The 19,143-nt window shown below is 43.8% G+C and overlaps 1 protein-coding gene across 1 annotated transcript in view; it reads left to right on the top strand.

The window, feature by feature from the left end:
* Positions 1 to 482: 482 nt before the first annotated feature.
* The window catches only part of sema3d (sema domain, immunoglobulin domain (Ig), short basic domain, secreted, (semaphorin) 3D), a 30,689-nt gene continuing 12,028 nt past the window's right edge, over positions 483 to 19,143 (top strand). Inside the window, exons 1-8 of the mRNA XM_041938164.1 lie at positions 483 to 773; positions 7,968 to 8,225; positions 11,891 to 12,051; positions 13,892 to 13,954; positions 14,099 to 14,218; positions 14,318 to 14,411; positions 14,829 to 14,957; positions 17,264 to 17,400. Coding sequence (XP_041794098.1) covers positions 8,018 to 8,225; positions 11,891 to 12,051; positions 13,892 to 13,954; positions 14,099 to 14,218; positions 14,318 to 14,411; positions 14,829 to 14,957; positions 17,264 to 17,400 — 912 coding nt within the window. The 5' untranslated portion in view covers positions 483 to 773; positions 7,968 to 8,017. The remainder of the gene's footprint in view (positions 774 to 7,967; positions 8,226 to 11,890; positions 12,052 to 13,891; positions 13,955 to 14,098; positions 14,219 to 14,317; positions 14,412 to 14,828; positions 14,958 to 17,263; positions 17,401 to 19,143) is intronic.

Below are 19,143 nucleotides of genomic sequence, written 5' to 3'. Positions count from 1 at the left end.
TTAATGATATCTATCACAATCCTGTCATAGTTCAGGCCCACTTTCCAAGAAAACCTCCTTAACGAAGGGTTATATGCTATAATTAAGGCCTCCATTCATGTCATTTAATGCTTTATAGATCAGCCATAAACCAATAGAATAACTTTTGGGTTGCCAGGTTGTTGAAAATCCTTTCCCAGCAAGCACTTTCTTTGTACTTTCATCACCGCCTGGATGAAGGCTGCAGAACATCTGGTCCAGAATCCATTTGTAAGCAAATTAAGAAGAAAAAAAAACCTGCATATTTTATGGAATTGGATTATTGCCTCTAAATTCTTTGCACTATCAAATAAAAAACACAATGTCCCAAAAAAACACAAGCGCGTCATCACCAGTGGTTGGATAACATGTGAGGATGTGTAGTGGCCGGTCCCAGCTCGGTCCTGGCTGGCAGTGTGCAGATGCTGAGGGCCCCTCCCCTCCGGCAGGATAATTGGGAGTTTGCCGGGGCGAGCTGCCACAGAGAAACCAGCCATCCAACACACACATACACACTCACAAGAGTGCACCAAGAGTTCATGAGTGCTAGTTTGCGTTGAACTACAATTAAGGGGAGTGGAAGTACTTTGGGAGAAATATTCTGCTCATCCATTCGCGGTTCTTTAGGTCGGGACGAGTTTGCGCGATACTTTCGCTCACTTTTCTCTGCGCGTCAGGCAATTAAGGAGAGCGACGCGGCTACCCGCACCTTGGCCATGCGTCGCCTGTGAGAGGAGACGGAGTTGAGTGCGCAGGTAAGGTAAAACAGGAAAAAACGAGAATGTAAATCATGTGCACTTTACTCAAAAACATGCAACACTGTGTGTGTGTGTGTGTGTGTGTGTGTGTGGAGATTACCTTAGTGAGCTGTTCACTCGGCCATTGTTTCATATCTGTTGCGTTATAATAAATAACCGAGTTTACTTGATGTCATCAGTGCAGGTTTCTCTTAAGCTGCATCATGTTTTCGACACGTTAGTTTGTAGACCTGTTCGTTTGAACTTGTTTCCCAGAGTTACACAGCCTCCTTTACCTCTGTTGTGTTTATCTTTGAGACTTTGATGCGTAGTATTTTCGGCCACTTCACCAAGGTTTTGCGCCTTCCAGAATTTTTTAAATTCAATCTTTCCAAACTTTGACAGCTTTCACCTGCATTTATCACCACGAATGTCTTCAATTCTGAAGAGATTTTTTTTTCATATTTTTGTGACAGGATTTTATGATCCTAAAATATTATCAGCCCTTAAGTAGCATGTAATTCTTTCAATTACTGGCCTTGTAAAAATCATCAATCTTTGTAAATCTGGCTATTTATCAGCACTGATGAGTTCCTTATCTGTGCAAAGTCATTTCTTAATAGTGTGTCAATGAATAAAATGCTTCTTATGATGCAGCTGAATGTGAAAGCCTTAAAGCTATGTCTCACGATGCATTAATGTTTTACTTTACACCACTCAGAGGTATACAGAGCTAGAGAGCTACAGATGTATATAGTTACACGGTTGAGTGGCAGAGTGTTGTGACACCAAACGTGTTTGAGAGTGTTTTGACAGTTTTTGAGGAGGGGGCGGCGAGTGTGAGGCTCCAAATGCTCTCAAACTGAATGTAACTAGGTGCACTTAAACAGCCAAGGCCTTTTTCCTGATCTAAAAGATTCACATTGCACATTAAGCAGACTGCAGTGAACCTGCTTGCTTTGCTTCTGGAGCTCGCTGCAGTGTGCGTAGGCCTATTTCTGCTGCTTTACTGTGCAGCATAAAGGGAAAAAAACAGGAGTTCAGTGGTGTAGTTATTTAGCCATCCTTCCCCTGCCTGTGTATCTACCAGTCTCAAGGACCCGCTGTCCACTCACTGCGCCTCTAAAGGTTTATCCAACTCCCTACAAGGAGCTCTGGGTTGAGGGGGTGTTGTGAGAGAGAGGGGGGGGCAGAGAGATGAGAGCTGTGTGGATATTGATTTCTCTGGCAGTGTTTCAGGGCTTTCGATCAGCATGAATGAAGTAAATAAGTGATTTCTGCTTTGGGCCACAGAAACACAAGTCTGAGAATCGTGTCTGATTTTCTCCTTTAAACACCGTCCAATCGTTACGTCACTGAGGTGGTGTCTGCCAGGCATTAATGCAGACTGCTGTATACACAGGCAGTTACAGGCTCACTCGGCTGGAGATGGGGCAAGCTGAGGACTGCTGCTGAAGTCGCAGCCTGGAGGTGCATACTTGTGAACTTTGAGGACTTTGGGGGGACTTTTGAAAAGTGCTTTGCATATGAAACTGTATGACTGACTGGATTTGATAATAAGTTATAATGTGAGACTAATTGATGGGTTTTGGTAGATATGTGGGTTCCTTTGTTCCCCATATCAACCAATTCAAGCCGATGCTCTGCTAACCTTGAGCCTACCTGGTGCTTTTTCCTCGCTCCTGTTCTGTGTGGCGTGTCTGGACCGATCCAACGTTGCCCTTAAAACCACAGCATCAATATTCAGCTGTGTTTTGAATGGCCTGCAGCACCATTCCTGCGCTGTGTGACAACGTCATGCCGAGGCTTTTTCCTGGACGGTGATGAAATCTAAAAACTGAAAGAGTGCTTTCTCAAATCTCAACAGGTTTTGTGTGGAAAGTGTTATTAAAACATACTTGTCGCCATGCTACACGCTAGCGTAACCTTATATGGTCATGTTTCCAGAATCCTTCAGTGCAGACAGACAAAACAGCTAGGGCACCTTTGCTGCAGTTAGTATGTTTAGAGAGTCCACAACGGCTAGGTGCCAATGACTTGCAGACAGACAGCCCGGCTGCGTTCGCCTGCCCTGCAGCTCTGTGTTTCCTCTGTCTGTACTAAATTGTGCTGGAGCCGGTGCCGAGCTAACCGCGTAACAAAAGCCTTCCCAGAACAATGGCGTCCCGCCTTTGTAGAAGACTTAAATGCTCTTGAGAGGGGTTGTTGCATAGCATACATGGGAGTACCTCTGTATCCTCAGGCCATCGGGAGGCAAGTGAGAGCACTCACAACTGTCGGTTTTCATGCCTTATTGCTCCCATCTGCCTACCTCAGGATGGTATTGGCTTACACACGCATATGTTCACACATGCAGGCTCTCATACACATTCAGAGTTGTACGCCCAGGTCGTGCCCTGCTCAGCGTGCGTAGAGTTACTTGTTTTGTTGTCCTTATCAACAAACCCATGTTTATCTATATGCCGCTGGCTCAGTTACATGGTCGCTTCTCTGTTTTGAATAGCCACTCGACTTTGTTTCCACTTGCTGTTTTTTCCGTTTCCATCTTCTTTATTGAAAAAAGTTAAAGCACAGATCCAGTGTCACTTCTCACATCCACTCTCCCACCTTTCCATTCACCCTTGGTGTGACAGCAGAGATGAGCCAGCACTGTCTCACTTATATGAAGTCGAGTAGAGGAGCTGCGGGCTCCGTCTTTCACAGACAAAGGACGGGGGATTAAACAGCAACATTAAACATGATGCGAGTCTTAAACAAAGGCAGCACAAGCACTATTATCTGTCTTTGGTGTATTTGGTTACCGTACCAGCAGTTGCCCAGAGTATTCGCTTACCAGTGTTTTCAGATAAGAGCTTAGGGAGGGACAAAATGTGGACAGACAGGACCTCAGGGTTGGAAATGAATCCATCTCCATACTCCTCACCTCCGAAACGGAAGGAATTCCGTAGTGTGATTGTCATGAGATGCCTGTCATTTTTAATGTGGTGTTGTGAACGTGTTTATGTGATGCACAACAGAGAAATCCTCACATAAACTCTTTCAATATGGCAGTGGAGCTAGCTGTCAGAGCTCCACTGCTGTTTAGATGTGTGAGAGGTGTTTTCCTTAATCAGACAGCCTGTGGATTTCTGATTTATAGGATTTATTAGAAGGCAAACGGCTGCAGGAAATACAGGCTTTCCTAATGGCAAGGGATCAAATGATCCCTGTTCTAGTATTCTAGCATTAGATATCCTTGCCTAACATGTTCTGTACTATGCATTTATGCATTATTTAGGGCTAATTCACTGCAGCGTTTTCAACTTCAAAGCCCATCTCTGTCTGTATCGCCATGTTTGCGTGATTAAATTTTGTGCCTAAGTGGTTATCTTGGCAGTTTATTTCGCGTTCATTTTTTGGAATGATGTGTAATTTCCCAAGAGAGGCACACATGCTGTGCTGATAGGGTTGGTGTTTCACTCAGATAAGGTGGAGTAATGTTTGTTCTTAAAATCTAAAATGAATCACAGCTTGGTGCTTTGATGTTTACTTTATGACTTGAGTAAAGAAATTACAGAAAAAACAAGGAAGTGATGCTATAGACGTTACCAATAAGCTCTAGTGTCCTAGTGTGTAGGTTGAAGTTTTCTTATATGGCCACAGGGATCACCTGTTTCATATTGTTTTCTGGCAACAGTTAATTCTTAATCTTTAGGCAAAATAGTTTAGACAGAAGCTAGAACATATACTGTAGATGCTGGACCCTTCAGATCTATATTACTAGTTTTTATTGGTAGCCTTTGGACGCAGAGCTGACGCTGCTATTTTACTTTGTTTCTAGAAGTGTTTTAGCTTGTTATGGAACGTAAAATAAATTACAGTTTCTCCAAAATATATCCTACATTACAGTGCCAAGAAGTAAAGAAAAGGAGTGGCACTCCGTATTTAAACAGTGTTGTGTTTCTTCTTGACTGCCATCTATTACTGAAGTTGTAGCCAACAGAACAGCCTTAAAATTTAATGCCCCTTGTGTGTGCTTTTTAGTTTGTGTTTGGTGAAAGCACAAACAGTGTGGCCTGGTGGCTGTCCTGTACTGAGAGACGTGAACTCCGACAGACTCACGGGGGAGTTACGCGCTTGCCCAAATGCAAGGCAGAAAAAAGATGATTGACCGTTGCCAAGAAAAACAACGAACGTCTTGAGAGCTAGAAACAATTACCTATGTTGTTCTGCCAGGTCAGTGCCTGTGGTCAGGGAATAAAGACAAATAGCCGTGCTAATGCACTCTGTCCTGTGGAGATGGAGGGGTTTGATAATAGTGTACTCAGCAGGGCACCTGGGTGTTGCTAAATGCCTCATTAGGGGTGGTCTCTGTGTGAGAATGCCCATGGCCAGAGCACTTCTTCACCATCTGCTCCTTCCTCATGTTGCTGACAACCTCTGCGGGGAATATTGTGTGTTTTAACACTTTAGCTGCTTTAGATTTCTTCTACTTCCAGATTTTGGATTGTTGTTAATTGATTGCTGCTGGTGAATGGTTGAATGATTTTGAATCCAAAGCTTTTATATCTGAGGACTCGACATCTATCAGATGCTATATGTCGGGCTGAGATCAGGAGCCAGCAGCCCCGTATTGGCTGCTAGCTTTAAATCTGTCACCATCGCCATCAGGATTGTTTCCCCTCACCCCCTGCACCGTGTGCCGGCCGTGCTGCCAAAGACAACAGGGACTATGGCCGCCAGGAAACAGGGGTGTTAGCTTAACCCACATGGCACAAGCTGTCTGTTTCTTCTCCTTCTCACCTCTCTCTCCCTCTTTGTCCTCTATCTATAATATTCACTCTTTCCGATTTATTGACTCACTGGCAATGCATATCATGTATTTCCCCGCATCTCCGCTTGTCATCCTTTTCTCAGCCGATAGAGAGATTTTAATGCTCCTCTTGTAACACTTGAGCTTACTCCTTTGTTTGTGCTGTATTCTTCTAGAGGCGAGCTGCACAGGCCCGCTGATAGATGTGGGCACTCAAGCAGCGCAGAGAGATACATTACTTGAGCGCTACTCACATGGGTGAATTCGTGTCACTGCTCCCCTGAACATACCGTGGGGAGGATGCGCCCCACCGCCAGCACTATCACTGTCTCTCAGAGAGAGTGCACGGATTTAAACCCGCTCGCTGTCTCACTCGCTTTGCTGATTACCCATCCCTCACTCACACAGCTCCATATCTGTATTTCTAACCCTGAAGGTGTGAAGGTGCCTCAATTTGTCATCTTAGATAAACGGCAGTCTGTTTATCAGGGTCTAATCCTCTCCGGTTTAAAACAACAGGGTGCTTGGATGGGTGCCACCCTGCCCTGATTCTCAGTAATGAACTCCACTTTCAAACACCAGATGACAACACTGGACAGGGAAAATAAATGAAGTGGCATGAATGGTAACTTTTACAGCTCTGACAGCCTGGCATTTCACATTTCATTCATTTCATGCAATCCAAATCTGTGTTTGCAGACGTGAGTGAATGTATGTGCTCAGAATGTCACCTTATATAATTTTCTAGCCGCTGCAGAGAAAATATGTCTCAATCACTGATTGTGTCTTCTCACGCCTGTAAGTTCAGTTGCTGCAACTTGAAGCAACATGCTTGGTTTCAGTATTTGAAATATGTGAGTGTGAGTGTGTGTGGCACACCGGATCTATTAATCTAGGTTGACGTTGTTTATGTTGTCACGGGACAGGTTGATGTGTGTTATCTGACATGGGGGTGGCAGGAAAGTAATGAGAGAGATGTAGCAATAATGTCTAAAGGGGGAGGCATTCTTTTGATGCATTCATTAATTTCCTCATCGATTGCCTGGTTAATTAGTAGCTAGGCGGCGGAGGAATGTGCAGGAATGCAGGTTTAAAAACACTGTTGATCATCAGTTGGCACTTGGGTAGGGTGATGCTATGATAAGGTTATCATGAGGTAATGATGCATTCTTAGTAACGGCTTGGTATGATGCACCACTTTTCTTCAGGTGGCACGAACATCTTACTAATATGCATGTAGCCCGTGATTAGCACCAGATTCAGAGCAAATAAGGAGCAGTTAATTTTGAAAGCAATCAGAATGAAGATTCATTGCCTATAAATCACTGGGTATTGGTTCTTTGCACGAGTAGCTACCATTTGTGGTTGTCAGGTATCATCTAATCCTTGATTAGGAGTTGTTCAGGCACTACTTATTAACTAATCAAAGGCTTAGTTTCTGATTCATTGTCTCTTAGTCATCAGAGAAAGGAAAAAATCCACTCTGCAGACTCAAGCTGGCAGTTGCATGCCCTTCAACACTTTCTGTGTCCTGACGATCACATACTTACTGTGTAGTTATACTCACCTCACCCATAGGTGCTGTTCAGAACAAGGATCAATGAAAAGAATAAAGTCGGCCACTAACTCTAAACCACAAATTTATTTTAATGGGCAACTTTTCAGTCCCAGTTGGATCTTTCTCAAAATGACTGTGACTGAAATTTGTCCCATCTGCACATTTCCGACACTGAGATTTTTCAGTTCCCTGCTGAACTTAACCAAAAATAAATGTCCAGTTGATGCCACAGTGACTTCACTTTGTCCCGTGTTCAATTAGTGCACATCGCTCAAGTTCTCCTTGCTTATTAGTAACAGAAAAGCCAGCGAATGTTCCCATGGCTGTTCACTCATATGACTCACTTTATCGAGTGTGAACCAGTGTCTGTGCTACAGGCCTCTTTAATGCACTGTGAAGTCCTAGACGGGACACGGCCCATTTCTTTCTAGGACATAAAGGAGGAGCTGACAGGCTCATCAGCCAATGCTAAAACTATTTGCAAGTATCATTTAGCTGAAGAATTAACTGAGTTATCCAAGTCAGAGGAAGAAAGAGGAGGGAGAGAAACTGAAAGAGGCACGGTGGAGTGAAAGATAGGAGAATGTCACTGTTTTGTTAGCCCGACCTTTGTTGTGGGCAAACAGATTTAAAGGCGACACAAAAGGAAAGCCAGTGACGGGTAACAGCTGATGTAGGACGGGTAAAGAGAGGGGACATGCCTGTAGGGCTCCATGGTGAAACAGCTGAGAACTCACAACAGAGACCTGTGTACATATTCTGCGTGCAGTTAGATGAGACAGCACACACACACACACACACACACACACACACTTATGATTGCTCCTCCCTAGCTTGACTCTTTTCCCTGGTCTCCCTTAAGGGTTTCAGAAAAGGACTGAGTGAAAACGGAACAAGACCACTTCACACACCATGAAGACAGAGGGCTCTGTAAATCAGAGTCTGAATGAAGCAGGGGCTCCGCACTGCGCGTCTGGCAGTAATTATGGCGGCAAAGGGAAGAGGATTAAGGTACTATCCCATCCAGGGGTCCCATTAGTGGGATTGATGTTGTTGGCCACCCTCCCTTTTGGAGCAAGCATCAAACAAAGTGTCCCCAGGGTCAAACTCAGCCACAGAGGTAAGAACTGAAATATTGTTGATTTGTCATTAATTTTTATTGTTATACATTGCATTTGCTTTGATAATGTCTTATTATTACTGTGTGTGTCCAGGGCAGCCTGAGAGCAAAATAAGGTTTTGGTAATTTGGGATATTTTATCTCATTCCAACAACCTTCATCATCTGTGCACTTGCATGTGGCTGGACTTATAGTTAAAGCAATGTTTGTTGACTCACACCTGTGATTCCCTTGAAGTTTTCACCCATTTTTGTCTGGCAGTTTTTCAGCCATTCAGTGAGCATCTTCAAAGGCCACGTCTAGCTTTGTCTGTCTCTCTCTGTAACACTCTGTCTCGCACAGCCCAAAGGAAAAGTGAAAAGAGAGATTAGTAGACTCAGTTGCGCTGTTAAAGTAAATGGCCTTTGAAACATCACTGTGAAGCAGAATGAAAGATTTAAGACACAGCTACCGATCCATTAGCCCCCTTCATAATTCCCAGTTTGTCATATGTCATTTTTCATTATGATATAAACCTCTTTTAATAAAATGCACTGTTGTTTCAGTCCAGTCCTGCTTGTCTAATTCACATGCGGAACGTGTCACGTTGATGCTCTTGGTCCATAGCAGACTGTCATTCAATCTGTTGTGTGTATATTAGGCGGACCCGGCAATGTGCGCTCTGTCCATGTGTTTAGTTTCGCGTCAGCCGAGTCTGTTTGCTTTGTGCCACTGGGGGAAAGCTAAATTATTGCTCCCTTTAAAACCCATTCTAAACCCAAGTGCAAACTTTACTTCAAAGTCTCCATCCCTCACGCTACGTATCAGCCACAAGAAACCACACAAATGAACTTCAGTCCTGCTCCATAAAATTGAATCCCCACTGTGACCTAAAAGTAAACTCACTCCGCCTTCAACCTCCAAAGGCTCTTTTCTGGATAAAGGCTTCCAAAACTCAGTATGGCTGGAAATAGATATGCATGTATGTCCTGAGTGTCCAACATAAATATGCGTAAGTAGCTGCAGGAATAATGATTGCTAGGGACAGTGTTTATTCAGCAGTTAGACTAGTATTTAGTTCTATAGTTTGTCTTACTTCATGTTTGTTCCAAACCCACCAGTTGATAAAATAAAGTTCATCATTTCATAGTTGATTGCATTTTAATGGGGCCATATATCTGAGACAGCTTTTTTGATACTCCATCAGGGTGTGTCTCTTGGCTTTGACTGCGAGCACAGCTGATTAAACTGTGCACTGTGAACTGTTCATTCAAGAGAACGGCCAACTGAATTATAAACAGCAGAAGAACAATGTCCATGTTTGGCTCTCTCAGGCCGAGCGACTGAAGCAAAGACGATTCTATCAAAAGCAAAATCACCTCCGACCCAGCGCACCCATCATGCACACAACTTGTCATCATCTCATCAGAGCGCACGCTTCAAAAGCGGCACCGCCCAGCGCTGATCGCTCTTCAAACATCGCGCCGCAGCGTCACCCTCCTGTGAAAAGCACGGCCTCGTTGAGCGGAGGGTGAAACGAGCGATCAAAGTGGAATCATCCCTGATTGAGTGAACACCTCCAAAACAACTGCCTTCCACTCCGAAAACACATCATGAGTCACAAGTTCAAGTTTCATCAGGAGTCGCGACACAGACAGTGTGGCCTTCTGCCAAATGAAAAGTCAAATCATCTGGTCATGATTTACATCTGTTTTAATATGCTGAACATTCATATTGTTTTTATGCCTGTTCTTAATACACGATCAGAAGGATTAAGTTACACCACATACATTCTTCTCATAGTCTTGTGGTCTGTATTACTTAAAAGCTAGAGCTTATGAGTCACGTACAGTAGAGAGACAATTTATACAACGTTTTCCTTCGACTTGTACCTCCGTTTAGTGAACAAATCTACTTAGTAACAGCACTTCAGTGAATTAAATCTGAGTGTTCTTGAGTTTATCTTTTGTAGTTCTTTATCAACAATATGTTTTGACGAAACAGTTGATACTGGCCGGACGTTGTGTATTCTGAAACCATGGACAGAACATCCTGCACTGCATATTAATGGCTGCGATAATGCAGCATGAAAACAGCGGACTCGCCTCAGCTAGCTTAAGTACAAAGATCAGTCGACTACTTCTAATGAATAGCGTTCTAATTCACGCTGAAATGATGTGACTTGTCCCAGCACATGCGGCAGATTCATATACAGCAGCGTTGCGGCAGTCTATCTAATCTGAGCAATTTAAGCATGACCTCACTCATCCTGCGTTGGGTGGTCTGCACTTCTACAATAGCAGATATTATATTATTATAGAGCTTAAATCTAGTCTACCAGCAGAGCCTGAACCTGTCGGCAGTAAGCGAGCACAGTGATGTCTTGCTCAAATAAATGTGAGGATGAGAGTGCCTCAGAGCTCCCGCAACGGAGCTAATCACGAGTTGTTTAGGGGTTTGAGAGCCCTCTGCTTTGGAGAAAGGTGTGGAGCGCTATGCCAAGCAGCAACAGCTAAGCAGGCCGTTTCAATGGGCTCATAGTGTTGTGTGTTTACAGAACAGATTAGCGTTAGCCAAGGGCTAGCAGGCCTAATCTCTCTGGAAGGTTTAGTCTGCTTGGGGCATGATGTGTGCGTAGGGATGAGAGATATGAGCATGTGGGGGTGCTGTGCTGAGTGTGTGAGCTGGTGTATAGGAGGAGGTATTAAGCGGGATTGCGTGGTGTGGAGGGGTCCCAGAAGTTCAAATATTGAGGGTTGGTAACCTCTCCAATCCTTCACACCAAGAGGGTAATCACAATGTCAATCCTTTCAGAGTGACTCCCACAGGACTCCCCCGCATTGAGCCAGTGTTTATTCAAGGCATGTTGCTATACTGGCGCTCTGAAAAGAGCCTGGTGATAGAAGAGATTTCCTCAAATCAAAGACATCAAGGACACGGCGCTGAGCTGAGAATGTAGTCAGTATTCAGCTCCCAGACACGAACCGCAGAAGCTGGGAGTACAAAGACCAACCGATACTAATGGAAACAGGCCGTATCCAGTGTATTTTCACTCTTTATACACAGTTTCATTAAAGTGCTGCCACTGCAAACCATATGTAAGTCAGCAGCAAACTGTACCATTGTCTAATGGGTGAGCGACAAGTAATCCACCTGCTCTCATCATGGTAATCTCATGTTGCCCAGAACAGACACATGCTGCAACCACAGCTCATGTTTATGAAGATGTTCATCTGCAAATGAGGTCTAGTCAGCAAAGGACTGGTGGTTGTAGCATAAATAAACCCCGGTCTCTTTTTAAATAGCTGCCTTTAAACTGAGAGATCCGATTAATGAAGTAGCCGTGGAAATACCCTGATAAAGATATCCCATAATGCTTCCACTGAAATAACAGGCTGTCGACTTCTGTGCTACTGTATCTCTTCTCTATCAGCATGTGTGGCTAAGGTGTTGAACCACAGAGGATTAGGCTGTTTCAAGTCAAGCCAAGGCACGTTCTTCTGCAGGAAAGGAAACCCAGTGCTTGTTTTGGGGATTTCGTCATGAGTGAACTGCAGAGAGAGTTCAATCTTGGCAGCGTAATCCTACTGAAATAGTTTTTAAAATGTACTGTAATTCAATGCTATATGGTGCTGGGAATAATCTCTTTGTTTGTCTCTACATCTGTGTCACCCGGTCTGCGCCAGAACTGCTGCAAGCCGGCAGCGCGTCTCTGTTTTTAGGCCCCTCGGATGGCCTCCACTCCCACTCGCTGCTGTTGGATGAGGAGAGAGGTCGTCTTCTGTTGGGAGCCAGGGATCACATCTACCTGCTTGACCCTGACAATCTGGCCAGAGCCCCCAGAAAGGTACACTATGCTGCGAAGGGCACGGCAGGAATGTGCAGGACAGGAGAACACAGAATGGAAAAAACAAGGCCGAGAATGAGTTTTGTGCGCTAAATGAACAGCAGCTTTTTTGTTTTGTAGCTATTCAGGCCATTTACAATACATGAGAGGTTGTTTAGGTAGATGCTGAAGTGTTTAGAGCAGTTTTAAGAGTCCCCCCCACCCTCTGACAGAAGGACAGCGCTGGAAGAAATTCAAGTTTGAACAGGAGATGGAGCATCCCCTCCAATCCCCAGACATGCAAACTCATGCTTGCAGTCACTTGAGACTAATAACCTCTGTCATTTGCTGTGAACACCTCGTTATTATAGAGAGAGTCGTTTGGTTTCGACTCATCACACTTATACCTGTCTTGCCGTTAAGTGGGGTGATGTAAGGTATTCTTTTTTTCATTCATTACTGTGTTGCTAAGCTGAAACGCACTCAGTCGCATATTGTTTTAGAGGAGAGCTCACCTTTGAGTCAACAGCAGTCTGAAACTGTCTTCCTGGTGAGGTCAGGGTCATCATGTTGGAGGGCGCGCACACACACACACACACACACACACACCCGCACACCTATACACAAACACACGTGTGCATTTGGACGGATGCCATATGTTAAAGTTTGTAGATGTGAGGGTGTGTTTATGCAGCTGAGGTTGATCCGCAAGTTGGACGACAGCGTGTTTATTTGATTTTTATCTGGTTGTTTTAACTCTTAGTCTTGCTCTCAAAGTGTTGCCTTTCTGCTGCCTCCCTGGTCATCGATACTGACGCCGGAGAGATATGCATCAAAAGTCTAATTCTCTCGGCCTTTTGGGACCAGCCCTCAGCAGGGAATATGGTCTAGAGACACAAACATGGTGTTTATCAGTTAACGAAGAGGCATACCTTGAAAGGGACCCTCGGGCACTAAAACACAACCAGATATTCTGCTCGAAAGCGTTCCAGTTGTTCCTACCTTGATTTTCAGCTGATAGCTGCTATGTTGTAAACGTTTTACTGGAGTCCTTAAATATCCCCATATGCTGTGGTAAAACTAGGCCACCGATCCTTCTATATTGTGTGTTTCAAACCCAGTTTAAGCCCTTACACAGGCCAAACACCAGTCAGTCAACAGATCACGTTGTAACACTGGTTTTCTGTATGAATTCCTCAGCGGCATGCAATGATTCGGAATCATGGGGTGTCCTGATATGTGTGCCGGTGCGTTTGCATGCATATTGAGGCCCTGTCGACCCATGGATAAGACTGGCGATGGCTCTCCTTGGTAGGATTTAGGGGAGGTAACACGCTAAGCACATAAGCCTGTTATAACACATGTGTGAACATGGTGGGGTGCATTGCAGGGACGCTGGATGTTACACGTCCGTTGCTCTCTCGTACCAGCACCTGAAGGTGTTAATTATTGTATAAATTAGATCAACTGTTTAATAATATAGCTGAGGGGCCCCGAGCCTTAAACAGCCACTAAAAAGGTCTTTCTGGAGGATCTTGGGCTGCACTCTGGTTCCTATCAGGATAGGCGACCAGGAGTTTATGCGGTCGTATCCTTTAAAGCAATCCAAAAATATTTAGAGTATATTCTACCCTGAATGCAGAAGTGGGCAGTGTAGATATGTATTAGGCTCTCCTTTAAGTCTGGCTGCTACATTGTGAACCTATTGCAGCTTGAACACATCATGTTGTTATTTTACTGACTTCTTAAAAACTTGAATCATGGAAGCATTTGAGGGCGATGAGGATGGTTTTATGACCTGAAGTGAAAGGCTCACATGCTCAATAAGAGATTCAAAATGTTTCTCCTTTCATTTCATTAGATTTATTGGCCTGCTCCCCGGGACCGCGTTGAAATGTGCAAACTGGCAGGCAAAAATCCAAATGTAAGTGCTTCTAAAGAAACTATTTATATATATGGCAAAAGAAATCGTAGACCCTATATGATTTTTGTGACAATTATGTGTTGTAATATACAGCATGCTTATTCAATCAGACTATAATAGTTCATCCTTGCTCTTTTTCTGTAGCTGGAGTGTGCTAACTTTGTCAGGGTCCTCCACAACTACAATCGAACACATGTCTATGCCTGCGGGACCGGGGCCTTCCACCCTAACTGTGCTTTCATTGAAATCCACGGCCGCAGAGAGGTAAAGTAGATATGAGCGAGTGAACCTCAGCGGGAATCATTTTTGAGTTCAGGAGTTGAATTTTTGAAAGTGTAATATTATCTTCCTTTTCGTCCTCAGGATGGTGTGTTCCAACTCCTGTCTAGCACAGTGGAGTCTGGCAGACTGAAATGTCCTTTTGACCCCATGCAGCCGTTTGCCTCAGTCGTCACAGGTAAGATGAGCCGCCACGCAAAACTCTGGCAGCCCTCTGCCTGCCTTCTCATGCACCACGTTTTTATTGCTGCGCTGCACCACTTACCCACGAATAAATGATGTTTCAATTCTCCACTCAGTTGTTTTGAGTAAATTTGTATTCATGCATCTGCTTTCCCAGCACTTTTCTGCAAATTATTTTGCTCAAGACTTGGCAGAGAATTATAAACAACAAGTGTTTTGGGGCCTTATCTCTCTTTCGTTTGTTTCTTGAACTCTTTCTCATTCGTGTTTTCATAAATGGGTTCACTCATGTAAGCCAGCGTTTTATGATATGTCTTCATGGTGTATGTATTGTATAAGACTGTAAACATTTGACTTTTCATGGAGTAATTGAATGACACGATTAATTGACCTGTCCCTATAATTGGTCCAGATCAGTACCTGTATGCAGGCACATCTTCCGACTTCCTGGGCAAAGACACAACGTTCACACGCTCCCTCGGCCCTCCGCCCGACCAGCACTACATACGCACGGACATCTCCGAAGACTACTGGATCAATGGTGCGCGCGCGCTCGCACATATCCACATTAACATGTCGAGTGCACTCAAAACTTGTTATTGCTTTTCCTCCAAACTTCCAGCCTCTCGGCAGACACAAAGAGGCACTCTGTGCCCTCAGGATGGTTATTGGCATTCCAATGCAGAGGAAACAGCCCACTTATTCATTTAGCTGGAACTTTTATATGAATGCCACAGCTGAACAGGGACCACACCTACAGGGGAATTTACAGTGCGCCACAAAGTTCACGGTCTTAGTCACACAGCCGCATAGCTGCACACACACACACACACACACACACACACACACACACACACCAGCATGCACAGTCATCACTGAGGCGGGAGTCTTCTCCCTCTGTATACATCTCCGGTCTCCAGTGTTTTACAGCCACTGATGGGTTGTCGTGTATCAGCAGTTGTCACCAGGATCTAAATCCTTACACATGGTCTCCACATTTCACAACCACACAGTCAGAGATGTTTGGAGTAATTATGTCCCCCTCTCTCTCCGTCTCTCAGTGTGTATACAGCGTGTGTTGGCGGAGGGCAGGCGGAGAGAAAGAGCACATTATTTCTTGCAGTGTTTCTGTTCCTGCGAGCCTGTGGAACATCTTCCCAGTGCCGCAGGACTAACAATGACCTTCTGTCGAGCGTGTTAGCAGGCGTACATTAAGCTGTTCCAGTTGGGGAATCACCCTCTGGTGGTTGGTTCGGCTTCTAGGGGTTGAGATAATGTTGATGTAATGTCACTGCAACACTTAAGCCTTTGGACTAGTTCCCCCCTGAATCAGGACACCGATGGCAACGTGCTGTTGACAGTCTCCCCTCTATTTCCCACTTCACGTATATTTTTCACTGTCCGTGTTACACCGCTATCTTCGTCAAAAATAGCAATTTCTATTAATTCTTAGGATTTTTCACGCAAGATGAGTTCAGAATCGCTTTGATAGTATTGATATTTGTAAAATTTACGGTAACATTTTAAAGAACATATATTCACCATTAACTAGTTACTCACCAGCATGCATATTAGTAGCATATTGGCTCTTTATTAGTCATTATAAAGCCTTTATTAAGGGTTTATTTTGCATGATGATATTCTTCAACCACTAGGCCATTAACAAAGAGTTTATCCTCGATAACCTCCTAATTACTGTTCATTGATTGTAAGTAATATGCTGCTAATATGCATGCTCATAAGCAACTAGTTCATGGTGAATATGAGCACCTTAATATAAAGTGTGACCAAACTTCTTTTCTACAATCCAGAGGCAAATGTTGTACTTTTTACTGCACTACGTTTATTTCATCTGACCGAAATACGAATACTTTGCAAATTAATATTTAAATACAAACATAGGATCATCTTATTCTCTTACTCTTTCACTTTTATAGCTGCGGTAATCAAAAGCGTGTAACACGAAACCTGCCACTCACAGTGACTCACAGGGAATTATCAGCCAACTCTCAGCTCTACAGAGTGTCTTAACATCTTTAAGATCCTTGTTTTTTTTTTTGTTTTTGTTTTTCGTGGTTCACTTTTAACAGCTTTAATTGATCGTCAGCAACTAGCTGGCGAACGTAACGGAACATTTTGCAGCTAAGAAGCCAGATTTTTTCCCTTGTTCTTGTTAAGACCAAAACAGAAAAAGGCAGAGAGTGACTCTGGATCTTACATCCATTGTGCGTCCGGAGACACATCTCCAAATGAATGCTAATGCCCCTCTGTGTCTGCTTGATGTGGGAAACTCTTTCCGGACATGTTCAACTCAATAATGTGGTAATATGTCAATGTTGTGTTTACAGCTTGTTCCGCCTGCAGAGAATCAATTAATCCTGCTTTAAGTAAGGTTTTGAATGCAGGACTTTTACTTGTGATGAAATATCAACATTGTGGCATTGCTTTCAATTTAAGGATCCATATAGTGTTTCTTGCATGATTAGCGTTCCAGCTAAAGGGTGATCTCTGTGCCACACTGCTGCATAACAGATTTGGCCAGACATGACGAAAATGATAGAAAAGTAAACAGAACTGCTTTTAAACTAAGCTAAATATGCTGGCAATCAGTGTTTATTAGTCCATGAATCAAGCTGGACCGCAAGTTGAAGAGTTAAGTGCAGCCCCACACTTTAGCTTAGTAAATAGAAATGGTAGTAAATCAGACATTTCTGTAAAAATAGAGCTAGACGGTAAATAAATGTGCGCTGTGTGTAGTGTTAATTCCACCTCAGGGCTGCGAGGCATGGCAAAGCCATTACCTGACTTGTTTTAACACTCTCTCTCTTTTCCTCTCCGTGTCTTCAGAGGCTAGGTTTATATCTGCTCATCCCATTGCAGACACCTACAACCCAGATGATGATAAGATATACTTTTTCTTCCGTGAGGTGTCGTGGGAAGGCAACGACAAGAGCATCGTGTCCCGAGTGGCCCGTGTGTGCAAGGTGAGATATTGTACAAGGGAGGTGTGGAGAGCGGGAGGTACACAGAGGAATGGAGGGGAGGGGTGGAGGGGTGGGGAGACAGGGGAGGATGGAGTATGGAAGAATGAAAACCCCAACTCGGGTACTTGTGCATGGACTTGTAATGAGAGAAGTGGTGCTTCAATGGTAGAATTAAAGTATGTGCAACCTAGTGGGACTATAGAGAAAGATGGTGCACAAGACCTCTTACAGTATGTGGGGGAGTCGTAGCTCCTACAATGACCTGATCAGATAAAGATCTTTGTGTTGGACACTGCAGAGGTGTTTTATGTCCCCCAGGAGGAGGCCTTCCCGATACATTCTTCTTTTGTAGCCATCTGAAAGGGTCTGTCAGGGGCAGTAAATCATAGTCTTAGCCCCTTTGTGCTCTGCTGACAGGACATTCATAGTGCTGCCGCTTACATTGTCACAAAGATGTCGTTGAAAGACCTTTGCGGCATCTCGTTGGCTTTATTACAAGTGATAAGGAAAGAATATTTTGCCGTGCTGCCATTCAAATCTCAGGGACATATTTTGGTTTTTGGTGTGATTTAATTTGCGCTTGCGTGTGTGTCACCATTGCATTACATGAGATTATGTTAATTACGCAGATGCTTGCGTCCAATGCAGCTTACAGTGAGAGCATTCAGCCTTGACTGGAAAAAGAGCTACAAGTCATCATTCAGAGGTCTTTTGTTGGAGGCACATTGTCGAACTTCAAAGTCATACCTAAACCGCATAATTTTGACAATACAAGCGTTCTCTTTGTTCAAATGTTAGATGCCAAGACATTTGATTTGATCATGTTTCAGCTTGTCGGAAGAGCTGTAAGCATGGACCCTGCACAGCTAACTGAGGATGGAATCACGATGGATTCAGGATTGGGGACCTTTTGTATGACTTACAGTGTGTCGTTAGTCATCCCAGTGGGACTAGCCCACGCAGCAGTTCGCTATTAGCATTCTGAGGTCTATTGCTACATTCTTAGAGAAAAGCTTTCAGTGTATTTATGACTTGGGAGAAAGCTGTAAGGCAGACTGGAAGGAGATTCCTGTGGATTACAGCCCTCTCATTTTCTTTCAGCTTTCTCTCTCTCTTGCTCTTTGTGTTTTTCACTTTCATTATCTGTAAGTGCGTTTTTTTTCCCCCATCTGTGTAAAAGGAAAGAGGGCACTTCACTTCAATCCTCTTTGAAGATTATCACCACTGTGAAACATCCTCATTAAGTGCTTACATTTTTTTTTGTTGTCGTCTCCTAAACACAAGTGCCTTCTTTGTGTGTGTTGAGCCATAACGGTCTTTTCTGTACCACTTAGATAGTGCACTGGCCCAGTTTAATGGGGAGGATCTCTTAAGTTTTCTATCCATTACAAAGAAGTGTACTTGTATGCTCTCACTGTAGCACAATCAAAGGTTGCTACTCAAAACAGCAATTCATATGCTAAGATAAAACCTGCATTATCAGTCGGCAGTCTCACATGGCTTTAGTGCTCTATTCTTACATGCTGCACTTCGTTTGTTTCTCCATGATGTTTTTCCCTCTTCTCTATCTCTGTTTTACTCTCTTTCTCTTTCCCCCCCTTTTCAATTACTCCTGACTGTCTTTGTACTAACAAGAAGGTCTCCTTTTTGTCGGTTAAATAAGCAGATCCATACTTGAGGCATGTGGTTCACCTGTTTATTTTCCTAATTAGTGCAGGAATCTGAGTCAGGCTGCGATGCTGT

This window comes from Chelmon rostratus, chromosome 6 (genome assembly GCF_017976325.1).
Source record: "Chelmon rostratus isolate fCheRos1 chromosome 6, fCheRos1.pri, whole genome shotgun sequence".
NCBI classification, from domain to species: domain Eukaryota; kingdom Metazoa; phylum Chordata; class Actinopteri; order Chaetodontiformes; family Chaetodontidae; genus Chelmon; species Chelmon rostratus.
Note: the sequence above shows the minus strand (reverse complement) of the source record. Positions and strands in the feature narration are given on the sequence as shown.